The sequence below is a fragment of the Anomalospiza imberbis genome, chromosome 2 (assembly GCF_031753505.1).
Source record: "Anomalospiza imberbis isolate Cuckoo-Finch-1a 21T00152 chromosome 2, ASM3175350v1, whole genome shotgun sequence".
Classification (NCBI taxonomy): domain Eukaryota; kingdom Metazoa; phylum Chordata; class Aves; order Passeriformes; family Viduidae; genus Anomalospiza; species Anomalospiza imberbis.
The window spans coordinates 73784357-73805510 of NC_089682.1; the positions used below are offsets into that span (position 1 = coordinate 73784357).

Genomic DNA, 21154 nt, shown 5'->3' on the forward strand with positions numbered 1-21154 from the left:
GGTGGGGAGTGTGTGGGTTATGTAGGGTGTGCACCATGGGCTCCTCAGCCTGTGCTTTGGTGTTAAAGTGAGGGACTTGGCTGTGGTTCCCCAACTGCTGCCTTTAATGTACATTGGGAAAAGCCACCTCAATGCTCTTTGATCCATGTTATCTAGCTGATGCTTGTCCAGTATGCACTGGTAACTGCCTGTACTCACCCTCTTCATCCTCAGAAGCCTTGCCTAGGCAGAGCCTGGCCAGTTAGACCTGTGGTTTCCTTTAACGTCTTACACTGTCACATCTCAGCTACTATTTTCATTGCTTCTCAGCTAGCAAGGTCTGGCAACCTTGTTAAGCACGTGACTGGTCGCCCGACTCCCACACACAGACTTTTCATCCAACACATCCTACATGTAGTGATTAAGCTCAGAACTGACTGGAAGATTCAGCCCTTATCATAGAGGACAAACAGTGGAGACTCCCAGACTTCAGTGTTTTTTTTACCCCAGAAGAAGATTTCAATTAATTTCCAGTCTGGGTACACTGATGGTTTGTTCCCCCTTGCTGGATGCTCTCATCAGGAGTTGTACAGTGCAAGGAGAATTCTTGTCCACAACGAGAACCCAAGAGCCCTGATCCCACCATTCCCCCTGGAAATGTCACCACGACTGCACAGTGCAGAACAGCCTCCCACAAGCTAATTGATGCTTTTTAATTGGAATATTTCACTTGGACATATGTTTTTTCATGTTACATTGCTTGGTGTGTATACAAAGAGGCCAGCAGATGCTAATACGTAAGACACACAGGCACACACACACAGAGTCCCAGTCCTGCGCAAAATTATGGGGTGCATGGGATGCCAACAGAGCTGTAAGTGGAAGGATGAGGGTGGTAGCAAGAGAAAGATGACCCACAACAGCTCTGGAAAACACTGCTGTGCTGCATTGTCTGCTGAGTGTGCAATGGGTGGCAGGGATGGCTGGAGACTCAGAAAAAGCAGTAATGGTGTGGTGATAATAGGCATGTGTCTAAGGACAGGTGGGATCCCTGGGACAGCTGGATCATGGCAGCTGGGGAAGGGAGAGAAATGTCAGAGATGGATGGTGAGAAGGCAGCTGGGCTCCTAATATGGCCTTGGTGTAACCATACTCCCATCATCAGAGTGCGTTGGGTGGGGGATGATGGAGGAAGGTGATCTCCTACCAGCCCTGTCTGGCTGGTGGATGTCTCCGTGCAGCATCTCATTTGCTTTGATGGAGCAATCAAAGTCGTGTGACTGCTGCATCCCACTTGAATGTCACAGTCCTCGAGATCTGGTAAGCAGTGCTGACAATTCTTCCTGGCACACCATGGTGTTGAAGACCTGAGCTCAGCTGAGCTTAACAGAGCAGCATGTGACACCACACAATATGGACTTCTACAAAAGCAGTCAAACCCAGCCCAATGCACAGGACCAAGAGAGGCCTCAGCATCTACTGAGATCCACTCAGTGGTGATCACACCAACACCAGATCTTGGTGTACAATTGTCCCCTCTCTTGATACTCCACACCCAGCCATGTCTTCCTTTGAAGCCTGGATTTTGGAAAGGCACCCCCCAGGCTTCTCTCCCTGCATCCTTCCAGACACAATATGGTTTCAGCCTCCTCTCTGCCAGCAGGTCCCATCTATGCTCCAAAGTAGGCTGGTCTGCACTGTGTGGCATTGGGTGGCAGATGAGACAGCCAATCAAAGACAGAGAAAAGACCACCAAAATCAAGGGTCTGCCTTTGCTGTGAGTGGTTCAGGTCCAGCTAGGACTCATGAAGAGCTGCTTTACACAGAAACACACAAATCACAATAAAATCATCAGTTGGTACAAACCTGATAGCCAAGTTAATGTTTGAATTACAGCCCAACATAGGCTTGGCTTCAGTCTTCCAAGCATGGGGTGTTAAAAACCCCTAAATCCATACTGAAGTTTGCAGTAAAAGTCAAGGTTAATTTTTTTCTAGACACAGGGAGCAAAAGGAGATAATTAATTTTCCAAGCTTTGCTTCCAGCTGAACCCTTAGATTGAGAAAGGTGTGCTTTACTCAGCCTCTGGCATTCATAGCTCTTGGGGAATCTCTGGGCAAGGGATTGTTCCGCAGGTCAGCATCCAGATACCGGCACGAAATACAGGATTTTTTTTTCCTTTTTAATATTTTAAAAAATAAATAAAAGAAGAAATGAAACCTTAAAATTTGTTCTTTAAATATTTCCAGCATTGCACAGATAGGACTTTAGTACTCTAGCCTGTTCGATCAGTAGTTTGTTTATTCTGATTCCTAGTTAAAATGTGCTCCTCCCTGCTTGCTTTTTCTTTCTGTACATCTTAAGAACACAGTGTATTCTTTTGTAATGACTTAAAAACAAGCCCTGCAGTGTTCACTGGACATCTTTCCAGCATGGGTCAGGGCTCTCCTATTCCTCTTCAAACCTGAAATTCCCAGAACTTCACCAAAAACCTGTTAGCATCCTAACAGGTCTCATATTTAAGAAAAAAACAACAAATAAAAACAAAGCAAGCCACATGCACACACACACTGACACACACACACACACACACAAAAATCCTCTTCCAAGAGCCTTTGTGGCCTCCTGCTGGAGTGTCTTTGCCTTGGTCACTCTCTGAGAGCAGTGGTGTCCTCTGGAAATCTTTGAGGTGTAGGATTGAGTTGGGATGCAGGGTGAGGAAAGTGAGTAGGAGGTCAGAGATAGTCATCTTCGCTGGAAGGGGAGGTGGGATTGGAGCCCTCAAGGTCAGAGTCCATTGAACTCCCTGATGGTGTTCGGCTCATCTTCCACATCTGGGAGGCAAAGGTTCTTGCCCAGCTGCATGGGTATCCCACAGCCCTCAGCTGGTGAATTAGCCCCATGACTATGTGCCAGTGGCTTCTTGCAGTTCACTTGCTACCCTTTGCACTCCTCTGTTTGCTCATGGCTGTTAGCATCTGGCTGATGTACGAGGTCAAAAGATCATCCATCTTGTACCCCTGAGGAGGAGAGGGAAGATGTTACCTCTGTGCTCTAGAGCACAGCTTACAGTCTCTGGATTGTGCCTCCTGAGCACACTGGCTACCAGTTCTTGCACTGCAAATTTTCAGGTACATTTTGACTTGTTCCACCATTCTCCTTGGGTGAAATGTCACCACTGCAAGGAACACTGGTCAAACATAATTTGCGACATTGAGATGGAGGAGCTCCCTGTCCCAGGATGCTGCTGAGGCTAAGGACATAGGGAGCTTTGGATAGGACATACATTTTCAAATGGCCAACAAAATACTGAATGCCTCAGATTAGTAACAATCCAGAAGGAATTTCTATCCTTTGTGCTTTGGATTTAAAATAGTCTAGGAGGAGGTTTATTGCTGTGATTGTTACTAGGGATAAAATGGGTAAATGATACTGGTTAAAGAGCTCAAGAGTACCCCTTGAGCCCATATCAGCTTTAATATGTTTTTTAGTCCAGTTATAAGGAACAGTCCCTCATGCTCCTGACTCATCAACATCCCAAGCACCTTAGGTGTGCTTGTTCATTGGATGATGGACCAAGTGAGAGCCCTAGCCCTGACTCATTGAGCAGAGCCATGGGAAATTCAGAAGGAAAAAAACTGTATCAGCAGCTCTTCTGAGAGACCACTTTCAGCCCAGAGAATCCCTGAGACACAATTTGCTGCTGAAGTCAGGATTTGGTCTAATCTTTAATGCTTCTTACCAGGGAGGTCTCACAGAGCAGCTTGCTTCCTCTCACCAAGTTGCCAATGGTTATGTGGAAATACGTGTTGCCACTGCTCCAGTTGGAGATCTTGGTGAAGGGGTGAGTGATGAGAATATCCTGGTGGGAACACAAAACTGACACTCAACATACAAGAGAGCCTCAACTTCCATGAGGGGCTGTGGACACTTCTCATTGTCCCTGTTCACTTTCTATCACAGCAGGCCAAGGATGTCTACTGTGATGAGAGTCATGTGAATGGCAGTGAGATCAAGACTGCAGATCCTCCAGAGCTTGTGAAGGACTGCTATACTAGAAAGACCATGCAGATGGTGGAAGTAACTAGTAGGATTTCATTTACTCCAACTTCTGTCCTATTGCCTGTGAAAGGATTAAGGAAGGGCTGTGTGCATCCTCCAGGTACAGGGCCCTAATGGTTGATGCTCCCAATCCATATTTTGTTGAAAAAGTTTGTGCTGCCTCTGTGCAACTGTTAATTTCTGCCTCCAGAATGTTTTCTGTCTATCCAGCCTTTCTAACCTGGCTTAAAGAGAACTCACTAAGTACTGAACAACATGCTTCTTGGGATGTCTTCCATGAGGGCTTGGGGACTGGGTTCAGGAGCATCTGGTGAATACCCAAGTTTTGCTTACCTTGGTTTTGGGATCAATGAGGCTGACTCCATGCTTATTGATGGCAATTAGAAGGATTTCTGGATAATTTGGCTCTGTAGTTTGCTGTTGGAAAAGAGATGAACTGGTTAGGTGATGTGTAAGCAAAATCAGACCCCTTCCTATTTCCTGTCTCCATGTCTTCTCCTGACAGCACTGGTTTCTACTGTCCTTGATGGAACTGTACTGGCATGGTGGATAGTCTGGATTTGGTTTGTGGTGGGTAGAGACACATCCCTTGGAAAACCACAGGTTCCCCTTTGCCTTGGCAAAACAGAGAAGAGCCCTTGTGTGTTCAGCAGCACAGTTGTGGGAACAGCCCCAAGGTCTGAGATATACTGAAGTTCTACAACACTTCTGTCTGTGTAAAGAGGCAGAGCACAAATGAACAAGTGTATTCACACTTTTCCAATTAAGAGTATTACATTTTTCCCTGTTTCATCAGGATTGTCCCAGTCTGGTTCAGATCTGGAACCCCTCTGGGGTACAGGGCTCCTGATCTTGGCTAAAAGCTGCCAGAGAACCCCCAGGGCAGGTACCTTCACTTCAAAGAATGCTGATCCAAATGTAGGCCACTTGAAGATAATCTTTAGAAAGGCAAGCTTGGCTTCTTCTCTTGTTTTCCCCGCGTGTTTGTTGTAGTATGCCACGATGGACTGCAACAGAGAACACGAGAGATGGAGGGTTTGCAGTACCTGGCACCAGGGATGTTTGCATGGAAGGAGCATCAGTTCCACAATGATAGGCTCACAGAAGAGTTTTGGGTTGGAAGGGACCTTTGAAAGGTTATTTTGTCCAACTCTCCTTCAGTGGATAGGGCTGCTTTCCAATAGAGCAGCTTGCTCTGGGTCCTGTCCAACCTGACCTTGATGTTTGGTTCTAGCCTCTGTTCCAATAACACTTCAAAAAAGTGCTCTTGTCACCAGAGGAGGGCCTGGAACCGAGGCAGATCCTTTTTAGATAAGCTGAGCTGGTGACTCCAGTAAAGAGATTATAAACTGTGATTGTCCAATTTATGCAGCAGAGACTGAGAGACCTTCAGCCCAGATATCCTGATATCAGATAGGAAACAGAAAGGATTTATCATACTATTTCTTGACAGATAGTAATATTTTAAGGCTAAACCTGTTTGCACCTGTGCCACAGCTCTCCCTGTGTAAAGCAGGAAGAATTACCCCTTTACTCAGTAGTCTGCATTAAATGACAAACCACCTCTTCATGAGACCATCTCTTAGCCTGCTTCCATCTGGCTTTGCATCCACCAGTACAGCCACAGTCAGGACAAAGAAAACCCAGGGCAAGGCATGTATATGTGAACATGCATGTACAATCTCTCCTCTTAGTGGTGCCAGGCAAGCTGAAGCTCGGGTAAGGCTCCAGAAGGACCAGGTGTCACTGATTTTGGTAGTCCAACTTCAACACCGAGTGTCAGACAAGTCACCTGAGAGACTGGGCTTCTCCCAGCCAGGCCTGGTGTATGAATCAAGCTGCTGGTTTACCCTTTTCCAGTCATCTGGAGAGATCTGCCGGATGAGGTCCTGAGGCACCAACTCCTTCAGGAGTTTGGGGATGCTGGGAAAATAGGACTTGTCATCCTCAAACTTGACCCGGTAGATGAGAGCTGCCAGCTGCAGAACCTCTTCCCGTGAGCACTTGTGGTAGCCACGCAGGTATTTTGGTAACTCCTGCATAGAGGAAAGAACAACAGAAAGACAGAGAGGATGTCTGTGGACCTTCACCCTTAGATGTTAAATGGAGTTTGTGGAGATACCCAGCCCCTGGCTAAGAGGCTGTTCCTTGGAAACATCTGGAGATGGACAAGTCTTTGCAACCTATTCCTAATCCCTCCCAAGTCTCCACTGCTATTGCAGAGTCCCGGCGCACCTGGTAATAGTGGAAAATTGAGTCTGCCATCGAGTCTTTTCCAGGCATTGTGTTGGTCCACAGTTTTTTCATGAAGAACACTTGATAGGTGAGGGAAGGCACTATACCTGTGCAAGTGAAGCAAATAGAATAGCGATGGTGTGAGTATCAGCTGGCAATTGGTGTCTGCATCCAGCAGTGCCCTTGTGCCATCACAGCCTGCAGGGACAGCGGCATTCACAAGGCCAACTGGGCTCTGATTTTCCAGAACAAACCACATCACTGCCATGCAAGGCTTTAATAAGGTGGAAAAAGTGTCTGGGTTCACTTGCACAACAGTACTTCATTGATAGTATCCGTGCCTAACACAGGACAGAGGAGTTGTACCCTGGAGGCACCTATGTCTTGCAGCCACTGATAAATTCAGCAGAGCTGCAGCCAGTTCCACTTTGGATGTGGTCAGTGAGGCGAGATGAATCCCACCACTGAAACCTTCCTGCAGGCACTTCCTGGAGAGATGCCCTACAGCAGGTGCTTCTCACAGGGGCCAGGACTTGCCTTGGAACAGAGGTTTTGCTGCTCCTGGATGGGCCACCTCCCAGGTGATGTCCCCAGGGATGGTGCAGAGAGCACCACTCCCATCAGCGTGGCCCAAGAGATCATAGAATCACTGAGGTTGGAAAAGACCTCTAAGATTGAGTCCAACCATTAAACTAACACTGCCAGGAGTATCACTAAACCATGTCCCTAAGCACCACACCTACATTTTTTTGAACACTAGAGGACAGTGATTCCACCACTTCCGGGAACAGCCTGTTCCAATGCTTGTGGCAGACTATGTGGTCAATCTGGTTTGAAAGGGCTGGAGGAAGGCTGTGTGTGACCCATACTGGAAAAAAAGTCATCATTACCATCTTTTGCTGGTCTTGCTTTCTTTATCCAGTCTGTCAGGTGTCTCACAAAGTCAAAGAAGAAATCTCCCTCTGGCACACTGATGACCTGGGGGACACAGCACATAGTCACGAAGGCTGTCATACAATAGGATCACAGAATATCCTCAGTTGGAAGGTACCCAGAAAGATCATCAAAGTCCATCTTCTGGCATTTGATATCTTTAAGAATCACATCATGTGCCTGAGCGCATTGTACAAATACTCCTTGAACTCTGTCAGGCTTCGTGCCATGACCACCTCCCTGGGGAGCTTGGTCCAGTGCCAAACCACCCTTTGTGTGAAGAAACTTTTCCTAGTATCCAACCTAAATGTCCCCTGACACAGCTTCCTGCCATTCCCTTGAGTCCCATCACTGATCATCCCAGAGAAGAGATCAGTGTCTTCCCCTTCTCTTCCCCTCATGAGGAAGTTGCACACTGCAATGAAGTCTCTCAGTCTCCTCTTCTCCAGGCTGAACAAGGCAATTGACCTCAGCTACTCCTCACACGCCTTCCCCTCAAGGACCTTCACCATTGTAGTAGCCCTCTCAAACAGCTTTATTTCCTTCTTATATTGTGGTGCTCCAAACAAGTGGCAAGACTCTACAGGTAGGGTTGGCCACTGCCCAGCGCATCTCCCGTAGTTGTTGCTCACTGATTTGTATTTCTTACACTGATGTGTTATAAACTGCTGATGTGAGGAAGCCAATGTCAGCACCTTGCTTCAGGCTTTGTCTCTAATTTCACCTATTACTCCTTATTGCAACTTGTTTCACCACAACCCTTCCTTTCCCTTCCTGATGACTATCTCCATAGATTTCTCCCAGATGCCACAGGCAGCTCTAAGCTGCACATTTTTCTTACTTAGTCCTTTCTTATAAACCCAACTCAGCAAAAGGCTAGGAGAGCTTTGCCTGTCTGTGCTTTAAGTCCTTTGAGGTGACAGCTGTAAGTCGGGGCTGTGGGACTGCAAACCTCACCTGCATCAGGTCAGATCTGCCTTAAGAATGCCACACAGCTTGTAGAGAAATGTTTCTCACCACATGGCTCTGGCTCCACCAATGTGTACCTACTGGCAAGCGGGTTGTCCTGGGTACCTCAGGGCTACCTCAGCCTCGGAGTGGGTCACTCACCTTGTCGGAGATTTTGACGAAGAGGCTGAAGCCCTCAGAGGACTTCAGGAGCAGCCTGTTGGAGATGTTCTGGCAGAAGTCCTTGGCTTTAGTGCTGGATTCCACCTCAAATGCCTACAAAGAGAGGAAGATAATTACTGCTATCTAAGGGTTAATTTCCACTTTTTGCTGTCTGAGGAGCTCCAGGTGCACTTGCACAGAGGAGTTTAGATGCCCACCACCAGTGAAATCAGTGACACTGTGGACTGGGGCTCTGGGCATTGGAAGGGATGTCTGCAGAAGCTCTGTCATGCTACTGCTGTACCACTGTGATTTGTGATGCTGTATCTATATCCTGTGCTGGCTTATCCAGAGCTCTCCAGGCATGCAACAGATTTTTCCGATCTAACAGTGAAGTGTCAGAACTATTTTCTTGAGGGAAGAGGACTGGGAAAGACAGAGTGAGAGGTCTCCAGGCTGATTTGTCCCAACTGTCTCTCCAGTGATGATGAGGTAGTCAGATGCCTGGCTTAGACCAGGTCTAAGCCAGATGCCTGGTTTCTAGATAGCTAAATAGAAGGAAAATGATTCCAGTTTTATGGATATCTAAAGCATGGGATGTTTTAAGGTCTGTCCCATTTGTATGCACATCCCAGTTCTGGTTTTGCCTTTTGAGCTGTGCTCAGCATTTACATTGCCTCAGTTTTGCTCTGCCCACTTAATGGGATTCAGCTCATAGCAGTTTAAGGAACTTAAGCTTCTTACCACCACATGCACAACTGAACCACCGAACTACCAGGACCCACGTTCCACATCCCATGAGAGTCTGATCTGGGGTTCAGTGCTGCTAATGCTCAGCACCACATCAGTGCAGATGCATGTTGTACTGGAATGATGCTACTCTGCCAGTCCACCTGGTGATTTCCATGGCCAAATGGATAACAGCAAACCCATCCAAGTGTAGAAGTCCCCACTGCCTCCTTCTACTGGCTCTCACACAGATGCATGTGTATGAAGTAGTGTCATGCTCATTGCTGGTCATGTAGAAAAAAACACTCAAAGTGATGAGAAACCCCAAGAGTTCTCTCAACTCTCCATTACAGATAAACAAGGGCACTCCCAGCTGCTGCAGAGGAGTCATCCTTTTCCTTTCACGGGTGTGGACTGTTTTACAAATAAACCCACTTGGAAATACAGAAATTTAGTTGTACCCAAGGGTATGAGGGAAGAGAGAGATGTGAGCCTCATAGGAAGTCTAATAGTAAGTGAGACAGCAGTATCTGCAAGGACATGCCTATCTGCTCTGGCATCAATATGACTAGCTGCCTTACAAGCATTTAAGATGCTTAGTGAGAGCTTCCTGAGTGCAGGTATAATTTCTGTGTCATCTCAGGTCAGAAGAGGTAATTTCAGTCACCTACTTGCCAGTCCTGCAATAGTCTGCCCATTTCCCAGGGGGGCCCACCATGGTACCCCTTTAGGTATCATTGGGTGGACAATATCTGTTGGTTTGGACTCCAAATAACTGAGAGGCAAGGCCTGTGACCTACTGTGAGTGAATGGATGAGCTCATCCAGTTTCCCTCTTTCTGCAGTCATACTCTAAAGCCTCCAATGAACACCAGCACCCATATATTGAAAAACACACCTCACAACTAATCTGAGTAGACAAGGATGGATTTTCCTTGTTATGCTTCGGCCCAAAGGCTTCTGGAAAGGCTGAGTTTTTCTGAATCAGAACCAATATTAGTCTCTTCTGAGATTTTAATAAGAAAATTGACAACCATCCTGACAGAAAATAATTTCCTTCTCTCCCATTTACCTCATCGGTGTCATCAGGGAAGTAAACCTTATGGAAAATTTGGGTCGTTTTGTGTTGAATGGCTTCCACTTCTACCAGATGGGGTGGGTATTTTCTGGATCCATTCCTGCAAAACAGGAGATGGCAAATGTCAGAGCATCATCATAGCAAGAATCCTTTGTTTGAATATTCCCTTTTTAATGCATATTCTTTTTGAGTAACTTCAGCTACTTTCTTAATATTAACATTATCTTTCCTCCAAGAAAGAAGAAAGTAACTTAAATGGACCTGGATGAAGTTGATTAATTTTTATTTTTCTGCACTGCTTATCAGCAACACAATGTCTCTTTCAATCAGTTTGGTGGAATAGAGAGGCTGTGAGTTTCACTGTGACCCTAGTCACCAAAATATCTCCCAGCTGTATTTTTTCACACATAACTGGATGTTGTGGTACAATCAGGACTAGGAGGTCTTCCAGTGCCATACCTCAAAGCTTTCTGGAGTCTCTGGATGCAGTCTGCTGCCAAGGGGTGATGTTTCCGGGATTGCAGGAACCTCTGGACATGGGGCAGGAGGATGTTACTCGGAGGGAAAAGGCCTGTACACAACCACAACAGCTCCCAGCCTTTCTCTTCACTGTATCTGCACAAGAAGAGACCCAGGAGGAAAAAAATCACTTGTGGCACGGACACTTCAGATCTGCTTTGCCCAACACAGTCTAGTGCATTTGGGTCAAGGGGAATGAACAACTCTTACTTGATGTGGTTGTCTGTGAGCTGCTTGAGGGTCTGGCAGTAGATCTCATCCTTTAGGGGTTCAGCTTTCAAGGCACCTTCAAATATTTGGTCTGTCAACTCATTGACTGAGCGGGTCCTTTTGGATGGGTAGTCACCCATATATTTCAGCACAGGTGGGAGGTAGGAGTCAAGGATGAGCTAACTGGGACATTTAGTGAAGGCCCTCTGTTGATGATGTTGTTAAAGACATCCTAACATGACTACAGAAGTGACTGCAAAGGGATATTCAGGCATCAAACGCTGTCTCCAAGGCCATGTGGATTGATTAGGGCTGTGCCATCCACAGCAGGTGCACTTGGCAGAGTCAGCTGAACCAAGACAGAACAATGCTAGTGTGTGTGGACTAGCAGGACTCAATAACTGGTCCCCAAATCCTCACTGATTAAGAAGCAGACACACCTCAGATTTCAAGGATGCTTAAGGTATAGATTTGTGGCGCAGACCCATTTCCAAGCCTGTGACATGGTCCCACAGCCCTTAAGAGGGACCACAAACCTTTCTTTGGGTTTTGCTTGGGGCCCTAAAGAGCCTGTTCAGCCCTTTGCCTGTCAGACCTCTTGCCCAAGGGGACTCCCAAAGAAAGGAAGGATATCAATAAAGGCCATACAGGCTTCCTGGGACAGCTCCTCACTGCCCAGGATCTTCTTCAGCAGTGGCTGTTTGATGGGCTCGCGGGTGTAACACCACAGCTTGTCCTTTCCACGGCTCTTGGTGATCATGACCCGGCTGAGGGTGTGCTTTGGAGGTGGTCTGGTGGCATAGGCAAAGCAAGAAGTGGAGAGATTACAGGGATAATAGGAACAGCTTATGGCCAATGTTTCACCTAGGACAGTTGCTCACAGCACTTGGCTAATGAACTCTTATATCAAAAGGGACATCACAATTTAGCAAGTATCCAGCTCCAGTTCTGCTCAAAGAGAACCACTTGTACTCTCCTGTGGCTCAGAAGAGTCTCTTATAGACCCTACCCCAGTAATGAGACCACAATCACCTCCCCTATCCCAAAAAGCTTCTAGCCACAGCAATGATGATGGCAATGAATGGTCAGGGCAGCCACACTGAAATAATATCACCTAGCAGTATAAGCCTAACAAGGGGAAGACATCTCAGAGGATCTGATCTGCCTGTTTGGATTGCCAGCTCATCCAAACAGAAGTGGGAGCTTTGGTCAGCTGCATTCAGCAGTGGTGCACATTTAAATTTTTGGAGCTGAGATGAAAATGCCTATATGGCCTAAGAACATCCTCCGACATAATATTAAATTTTAAATTGCTACATCTCTGCTGAGAAGAAATCCTTTATAAAACCTTGTCTGTGGAAAACCTGCAGCTCAAATGCCATGACTTAAACTAGAGGTTGCAGTTGTACAAAGTCACACAATGGGGTATTCAGAGTCTTCTCCAGTAGCAAAATTTTCCTGATTCCCAAGCTACCTGCAGATGGACTCCTATAGTTTTTGAGAGTGGTTTAAAAAAATCACCTAAAGTAATCGTAGGAAAATTCCTCCAAGGTGTATGGCTTTACTCTTTCTTCACTGTCTGAAATTGCCATCTGGGAGGCTCTGATAACATCTTGTCGTTGGTCAGGGGTCATTGTGACCAGGGCCTGTGGGATGAAAAGCTGTTACCTGCTATGTTTGAAATAAAATATATCTGATGTATTCAAAGAGACAAAGCAGATACAAAGCAAGAACAGTGAAAATGAGAATAATCCATCAATTCCCATTAACAGTCAGTTAGAAATGTGCAGTTGCAATTTCTCTGTGCCATTCTCAGTCACTAATGCAAGGAATAACAAGTATTTCCATAGTGTGGATCACTTCCTAAGGAAGATAATTTGCTCTGGAACCTACAGCTCCACAAGAGAATGTAGCAATTCCCTCCAACCACAAATACACCTTTAAGCAATCAGGCCAGCTGGAAGGATTTAGCACAATACATGGATATTCCAAGTCACAAGTTTGTGGTGCCCTGAGTGCCAAAATCAGAAAGACAGAGATCACTTCTGCCTTGGACAACTTGCCACCTCTCTCATCCACTTTATTTTCTGCCTTACATTTAGGGAGACTCTGGCCAGATCTAAGCAACTCCACAAAGGCTTTGACCTCCCTGGGCATTGTACCAAGTAGTGTAATTCCATAAGACTGCTTACCACGATCTCCAACGGAGGCATGGTGACGGTAGGCAAGACATAGACTGAATCAGTTGGGAAATCCCCTCTCTGCTTGGTCCGTTCATTGAACCCATTAGCCCACCCTGAGTTCATCACTTGTTCTCCTGTATCCTGGTCCAGAACTATCAGGTCTCCTTTAAGGAAGCTGAGGAACCCAGATTCTTCTCCCACTGCAAAAAAAAACCAACCATTGGTTAGAACTGTTTTTTTTTCCAAATTCCTCAGGAATATTAAATCTATCTCTATGTTTACCACTGAGCTGGGCTATTTACTTGCCTGGATTTGGGTTGTCTTGGAGGGTGACCACATACTTGGATCGTTTCCTTAGTCCTTCAAGGAAGGTCACCACCAGGTCCCGGATATCCTCTGCATTGTTGGAGGTGAAAGTGTATTCATCACCTTTAATGGTGGCCAGGGTGAAACTCTGCCCTTGCAGCTTTCCTCCTCTGGGATATATTTTTATAGGAGACATAAACATGAAACATAATGACATCTAGAGGCAAAGCCTGGAAAAAGACTGGTCTATGGTGAGATTGCCAGCCAAGTCTATTCCTCCTTACCTGCTGCTTGACACAGCTGTGATCTCTGGGAAAGAGAGCTCTAAGAGAACCTGTTCCTGTTCATCCACAAAGTACACCCCTGTCCAGTTGACAGCTACAATCACATCATTTTTAGGCAGGCTTGGCCCTGGGTTGAAGACAAGACATTCAATCAGCTCATGAAGGGTCTTAGGATACAGAAAATGTTTCAAAGGAGGATGCAATGATCAAAAAGCTCTTTGGTTTTTTAAGGGAGAGAAATAGTGACAGATCCATAGCCTGAGCCATTGCTAATGAGGACGCAACAAAAAATAATGCCTCCAAAAAGGACCAGCTAGATGGTCCCCTTCTTGTCTGGGGAATCCCCATCTCTCCTTCCTTTTGCTTTAGAGCATCTTGTGCTCTGGGGATGTGCTCTACTGACTCACCTGAGAATTTGAAGGCTTCATAAAACCGAGAAAACAGCAAAGGCCACTTGAAACGTGCAAAATCCACTACTTCTTCCTTGACCTTTTTTGGGTCTGCCCTCTTCTGAGTATAAATTCCCTACAGGAAAAGCAAGCCACAACCAACATGAAGCAAAACACAGTTATATCCTGGAAGAGAGCAAGGAAAATCAATCCATGTAACCTGAAGACCTTAGAACAAATTTTAATGGAGGTCTCAGTGTGGCTAAGGGCCAAACTACTACAGGAAGAAGTGACATTTTGGTCAAAGTCCCGGCCTTCAGTTCCTACTTTATGGAATAATCTGACTTGGAGAAGGCTGGGCAAGCATCTGGAGTGACCAGTCTCACTGAGGTTCATCTCAGCTGACTATGGGTTTCCCTAAACTAAGTTTTTACTTTTCAGCTTGACACTCCTTTAGCTGGAAGCAGACAGTCATCCCTTAAGCCCCTTATTTAGGGCAATCTTAGACACCTGACACTTCTGTACAAAGCTGACAGGTTGGCCGGGGATGTGCAAGATCCAAGGGAATCTCTGTGTCTCCACTGACAGTTAAGTTGAGGTGAGACTCCTAATACACATGGAGATGTTTACATAGTAGGGATCCTAATCTGAAGCTGGCTCCTGATGTTAAATGAATGCCCATCCTCATGCCAGGAACATCACCTCTCATAAGTGGTCATGAGTACTGGGTAATGAGTTATGGGAAGTGGTGTCATGTGAGAGTGTCACAAATGTTCTAATTGAAGCCAGGGAGGTTTTATACAATGCTTGGCACAATAAAGCCCTGACATTATCCAGAGACATGAACCACCTCTGTAATACAACTGGTAACACCACAATCTCATGTAACAGGAATGCCAGCCCAGAGATGGTGTTTTGCACCTGACAGTAAATCTTCGTAGTATGTCTTCTGTCAGATCTTGCATAAAAACCAGTGGTAAAGCTGAATATGGTTAGTACAAGCCCTGCCCTTTCTCACAGTTTTAGCTTCAGGCCAGGCTAAGAGCTGATCTATGATGTCTGACACATGTTTAAAAGGCACATGAAGCTATTGAAGCATGATGTGGTCCTCGACAGGTGATCTATTGTCCCCACCTTTTTATGTGCAGCTATAATGAGCTGAGCCCATTTTTCCACTGTTTTTGAAGCTGTGATCTCTCTGTCTGGAATGTAGGATGGAATTAGATTTAGCAGCCTTTCCAGTACCATCTCTGACCCATAGTCCACGTAGTACTGCTGGGAAGCCAGTTCTGCCAGATCTTCCTCCTGTGGGAGCCAAACAAACCAAGTTAATGCTGTCACCAAGTCATCACAACGTCCATCCTCCACCACTCAAGGAGCCTGTTGTGGAGGCTGGGTGTACTACAGAATTGTGTGGGAATGCTTCTTTTTGGTAGAACTTCACCTTTTTGCAACTTTTTGCACATCTAAAGTTCAGGACATTGACCACTAAAAGCTATGATTAAGCCTTAACCTGTTCATTGTTAAGAGTGCTTATGCAGCACATGGAAGCGTCCAAGCCCAATCAAGAGGATCTGATTGCTGTAGCTCCTGTTCTCCATGTGAATACCATAATGCCCAAGCTAATGGGTGTCCAGGGAGGAATATTTATCATCCCCTTTGTTGTAACCTATTTCACCATCTCAAAGATACTTGTTGGACCAGAGTGGAAGCTGCTGAGATCACATACCTTGTCACACCGGTACTCCCCAAACTTCACCCCTCGCACAATCTGTTGATAGATGAGATTGGTGGCCACGTTGTCCTCACTGGGGTTGTGCCAGGGGGTGAAGATCTCCTTCCTGAAGAAGAGCCGCCACGGTGCGTTGCGCTCCTGCGCTCCCTGCTCTTTGGCATACTGCTCGCACTGGGACACAGCATCCATCACATGGTCATTGCCACTCCCCAGCGAGGACACCTAGGCAGGGCAGAGAGAAATGTGGCATTCACCTGACCAAACACAGACCTTTTAAGGTAGAAAGATCTATTTTTGAGTCACTCAGACTACCTTTATAATCAAAATAATCAATGGTTCTATGTCATGTAGCCAGCCAAGTTCTGCAGCATGGCTGGGTGAGCCATTCCATTTCAGCTCCAGCTTCCCATCCAGACTGAAAGGAGAGCATCAACATGACTCAGCAAAGCCAATGATCCCATTTTATACTATTGTTGATTCATACTGTGCTTTGAAATGCACTGTTTCAAAGTCATGGGCTTGGATCCAACCTAGCTAAGCACCAGAAAAACCCAGAATAAAAAAAGCCTGTCCTGTTACAGAAATTTACCTGTCTTCTCATTGGGGTCTGCCATGAAGCCCCCAAAGCACTATATCTCCTCAGACTTAGCATCCTATGCTGAATGTCTCCTCAAAAAAGATGAAGACGACAGAGTATAAACCATTTTCTTCCCCACCTAGAGGCAGAGGTGGCCACATCTGTAGATGAGAATATACTTCATCCTATTATACAGCAGCTGTTGGAATACTTGAGTTTCATTGACTTGAAGCTGTTATCTCACCTCATTAATCTTTACCCTTCTCATTTATGCTCACCTTTATTTTAACAGAATTTCTGAGAAATATATATAATTTTAGGTCAAATAAAGCAGGTTAAATGCCAATGCAGGCATGGCATCCTGGATTTTAACTCATTTTGGAAGCTTAATTTCAACTGTTAGCTTTCCAATTAAATTTAATCGGCTCCCTTGCATAAAAATCCAGGTAGGATGTTTAACTGGAAATTCATCTTTAATAAGCGCAACTAAGAGCAAAAGCAGCATCACATAAGTATGTAGGAGAAAAGGAATTTCTGAAGGTTTCTGGTCCACCATACTGGTTAGAACAGGTGAATTTTGAATAGGTTTCTCTGTGCACTTTCCTGTTGAATTCTTAATATCTCCAAGGAGAGATTTTCCTACAACCCAGCTGCAGAGTTTGACTACTCTTTTTGTGAAAATCATGCTGACACTTGCACTGTAGAAATAATCCCTCTGCCTTCTGGAAGTTATGTGACAGCAAGGAAAACCTCCCCTTCTTTCCCAGAACTATTCAGGAACAGAACTTAAGATATACCTTGTCAAAAAGTGCAATGTAGAGCGAAAAGCCAAATCGGTCCTTCAGGCTGATTTTGTCGGCCAAAGAATTACAGAGCTCTTTAGCAGTTGTTGCAGAGTCTGTCAACAGTGTCTTTGTTGTACCATCCATAAATGTTACAGGCAGCATGATTGGTTTCTTGGACTTGGTCGCCTAAAGGATTCAAGTCAAACTTTATAATGTTACGTGTATTTCAATACTATTTACCTGCATACTCTTCCATCCCACCCTGGTAACTACCTACTAATTCCTGATCCCACTGACTGGCTGCTTTTCAGTGCTACTACACCGTATTTATCAAGAGGATAATGTACAGTCAGCCACAGGAAGCACTTGGAAGTCACAGATATTTTATTTAATACATTCAGTCATCAAGGTGCCTAATCCAGAACAGAAAAGGAGGCTTGGGAATGCTCATAGACACTGGAGCACAGCTGTATATGCTTGCAAACCAGTTTAGAAAATGAGCAATTTTTACAGAAACTGCCTGTTCCAGCTATAATTATCCCCAAATAAGTCCCAGGGACCACTCATGGGAGGCAGTTTGCCTGCAGCCATCTTCATCTGGAAGTTAGTTTTCTGAACACACAGGGGCTTGCTCTGTGCCAGCTGGCCTCAATGCCAACAGTGCAAATTTAATTTACAAATACTGATGCAGCCAAAAGGACTGATCTTCAACATATTCTGGAGCAAATCCAGGATGTATGGGGAGTGCAGTATGTTGGAATTATCTGAAAAATGTTGACAGAAATAGGCATTTTGTTATCCCACATTCAATCCTGACAGAGATGTGGCCCTTGAAAGGCTTAAAACCTAAGCCCCAGTTCTCTGGGGAGGACATAGAAGGGCTCATACCTGCAGCTCCAGCCAGCTGGGTGGCTGTGTCCTTGTCCCATTGGCAAACGTCCGCCTCAGCCTCTCTTCACAATAGGGAGCATAACCTGGGGGACCTCCGTTGATAAAGTTCCTTAAATACTGTTGGCAGCAGGGAACACATTGTTTAGATATTTGGCTTAAGAGGCCAAGCATTTGCAAAAAATGTTTTATTGGAGAACAGCCCTCTGTGACTAATGACAGTGATACCACTCAGGCTCAGATGTTCCATCACTGGAGGCTGAGAGACAGTAGGACAGTCTGCACCCCTGCCTTGTTCTTCTACTGTGCATTTCTGGCCTCAGAGGAGGTAAGATAACAGACTAGATAGACCTTTGATTGAAGCCAGAGCAGCAGCTTTTCTGTTCCTGCTATTGCTGTCAGTGATTTCTACCTTTGTATTTTAAAGATGTGCTATAAAACGCTATTGAGTGTTGGCAAAAAGATGGGAGTAAGTAATGATTCAGGGGGATTGTAAGTGAATGCTACTCAGAACATTTAACTGACAGCACAAAAGATCTTTCACAGTGACAATAAGCAGATATCTCCTTAGTCAGATTTCAAATAGCATTTTGGCCTAAACCAGAATTTGAAGCACTTCAGTGTATGTTAAAAATATAACCACATTATTGTAGAGAAAATTAAATCCAGTGATTTCCACAATATGAAAGATAACACACTTAAAAATATTGCACAAACATTTTGGCCAAAATCTTAGCTAAGAGGAATACGTCTGTAAACCAAATTTTTCTGAAAGACTTTGTAGAAGATAGAGTTCTCTGAACAATAAGGCACAGCTATTCCTTCACAAACACAGACTGCTTTATAACGCTGTTAGCTATAAAGAACACGGCTAGAGAGACAGATATCTCTGTTAATCCTAATTTACAGAGACACTATGAAGTACCTATGTAACACAGCCAGGTTATAGGGATGAGATCTGCTGCAAATGATCAATGGTCCATTGATCATGTGGATTGGTAAGTGGTCAATGCAATGTCAGAGTGTAGTTTTAATTATGCTATTGCTAATAATGAACTATGCAATTACATATTTTTTCACATTCCTACTTTCTTGTGACTGAACCTTCCCACCGAGACCCACTGTCGGTTGAAAGAAAGGTGCAAAGAACAGGAGTGCTAATGTGCCTTGGCCCATGTTTAACACGTGATGCAATAAAGGTGTCTAATGGGATCCAAAGCATAACTTGAGTGTTTGGGAGCTGGAATACATTTCGAAGACCTGCCTCATTATCAGTGAAAACCTTCTCAAAATGTTCAGTTCTAATTGATACTTTTGAATGACAGAATCATAGAAGGAAATGGATGCCATCCAGAGGGACTTGGACATGCCCAAGATTTGGGTCTGCGTGAACCACATGAAGTTCAACAAGGACAAGAGCAATTTCCGTCACCTGGGCTGGGGCAATCCCAAACACAAATGCAGGCTGGGCAGAGAATGGATTGAGACTAATCCTGGGGAGAAGGATTTGAGAGTATCCATGGACAAGAAGTTCAACATGATCCATCAGTGAGCACTCACAGCTCAGAAAGCCAAACATGTCCTGGGCTGCATAACTAGCAGTGTGGGCAGCAGGAAGAGGGAGGAGATTCTGCCCCCCTGCTCTGCCCTAACCAGATCCCACCTGGAGTGCTGCATCCAGCTCTGGGGCCCCCAACACAAGAACGATGTTGAGCTGTTGAAGCAAGTCTAGAGGAGGCTGCTAAGATTCTCAGAGGGCTGGAACACCTCTGCTATAGAGACAGGTTGAGAGAGTTGGGGTTGCTCAGCCTGGAGAAGAGAAGGCTCCAGGGAGACTTTAGAGCACCTTCCAGAACTTAGAGGGGCTACAAGAGAGCTGGAGAGGGACTTTTGATAAGGGCATGCAATGACAGGACAAGGGAAGGTTGCTTTAAACCTGAAGAGTGCAAGTTTAGTTTGGACATAAGGAAGAAAATATTTCCTACTAGAGTGGAACAGGTTACCCAGAAAAATAGTGTGTGCCTCATCCCTGGCCAGGCTGAATGGAACTCTGAGCAATCTGGTCCAGTGCAAGGAATGCCCTCCTGGCAGCAGGGTTGAACTAGATGACTTATAAAGATCCATTCCAACCCAAACCATTCTATGCCTCTGTGATTCTATGATCCAGTGGTTGTATGATTCTATGTCTGAGTCTCCAGAACTACTTATACATTATTTCTGACAAGTGCTTCACTATCCTAAAGTAATCTTCTATTATTAAAGATTTAAACTAACACAACTTCCTGTGCCATACTTCTCAGATCTCATTTCCACACGTAATTTAATTTTCTGTGACTTTGCCAGTGATTTACCTTCTTTATTAGATTTCAGACTGACAAGGCCTGGGGATAAAGGAGGCATTTCTATTCTTGGCTTCAGCTCTTTCAGTGCTGAACACCCAGTACCTAATCTGGTATCTATGGAAATTAGTGGAACATCTTTATTTCCAGTCAGGCACTGGAACAAATTGTTCAGGGAAGTGGTGGAATCACCATCCCTGGAAGTGTTAAAAAAAATGAAGGTATGGCACCTGTGGACATGCTTTAGTAGTAGGTTTGGCAGTGGTTGGACTTGATCTTAGACATCTTTTCCAACCCAAACAATTCCACGACTCTATAACTCATTTGGAAAGCAGACTGCTCGAATCTAGGCAAAAGAACTTTCCTCAGAAAATAAAAAATCCTTAAGAACAACCTGTTTTTCAAAAGTGTCAGCCTCTTGGCATCTCCTACTGACTTCAGTCCTGCTGATCCACAGTGCTGCTGAAGATGGGTTGCATGTCATCTCATGTGGCTGTTTGGAGTTTGATGTTTTCAATATGACACATGATGGGGAACATAGCATCATTCAGAGAGCACCTTTGCAAATGCACTTCCACATAAATGAAATCTTTCCCTTTCTATGTGCATTTTTTGGTATAAATTTATATTTGTATAATTGGCTGTGCTCTATTCCTTGCCAGTTTTGGTAGAGTAGGTGCCTGAGGTCATACTGTCAAAGCCAATAAATGCTGAATGTACAGACCTTTGCATATAAGAAACAGAGGTGAAATGTGGGCTATTCTGGTTGTGTAAATTCCACTTGCAGCCTCCCACAAACAAATTTCCTACCAGA

The 21154-nt window shown here is 45.1% G+C and overlaps 1 protein-coding gene across 4 annotated transcripts in view; it reads right to left on the bottom strand.

Moving 5' to 3' along the window:
• Positions 1-668: 668 nt before the first annotated feature.
• MYO7A (myosin VIIA) overlaps positions 669-21154 on the bottom strand; it is a 63381-nt gene continuing 42895 nt past the window's right edge. For all 4 annotated transcript variants that reach the window (XM_068181710.1, XM_068181709.1, XM_068181708.1 and 1 more), the window contains 21 exons: positions 18002-18121; positions 17126-17299; positions 15746-15973; positions 15151-15321; positions 14035-14152; positions 13628-13754; positions 13344-13513; positions 13047-13237; positions 12376-12500; positions 11488-11645; positions 10855-11008; positions 10585-10740; positions 10120-10225; positions 8320-8433; positions 7167-7254; positions 6277-6383; positions 5892-6077; positions 4932-5048; positions 4375-4458; positions 3722-3841; positions 669-2999 (listed from right to left, as the gene is read on the bottom strand). In XM_068181710.1, coding sequence (XP_068037811.1) covers positions 2910-2999; positions 3722-3841; positions 4375-4458; positions 4932-5048; positions 5892-6077; positions 6277-6383; positions 7167-7254; positions 8320-8433; positions 10120-10225; positions 10585-10740; positions 10855-11008; positions 11488-11645; positions 12376-12500; positions 13047-13237; positions 13344-13513; positions 13628-13754; positions 14035-14152; positions 15151-15321; positions 15746-15973; positions 17126-17299; positions 18002-18121 — 2904 coding nt within the window. In that variant the 3' untranslated portion in view covers positions 669-2909. The remainder of the gene's footprint in view (positions 3000-3721; positions 3842-4374; positions 4459-4931; positions 5049-5891; positions 6078-6276; positions 6384-7166; positions 7255-8319; positions 8434-10119; positions 10226-10584; positions 10741-10854; positions 11009-11487; positions 11646-12375; positions 12501-13046; positions 13238-13343; positions 13514-13627; positions 13755-14034; positions 14153-15150; positions 15322-15745; positions 15974-17125; positions 17300-18001; positions 18122-21154) is intronic.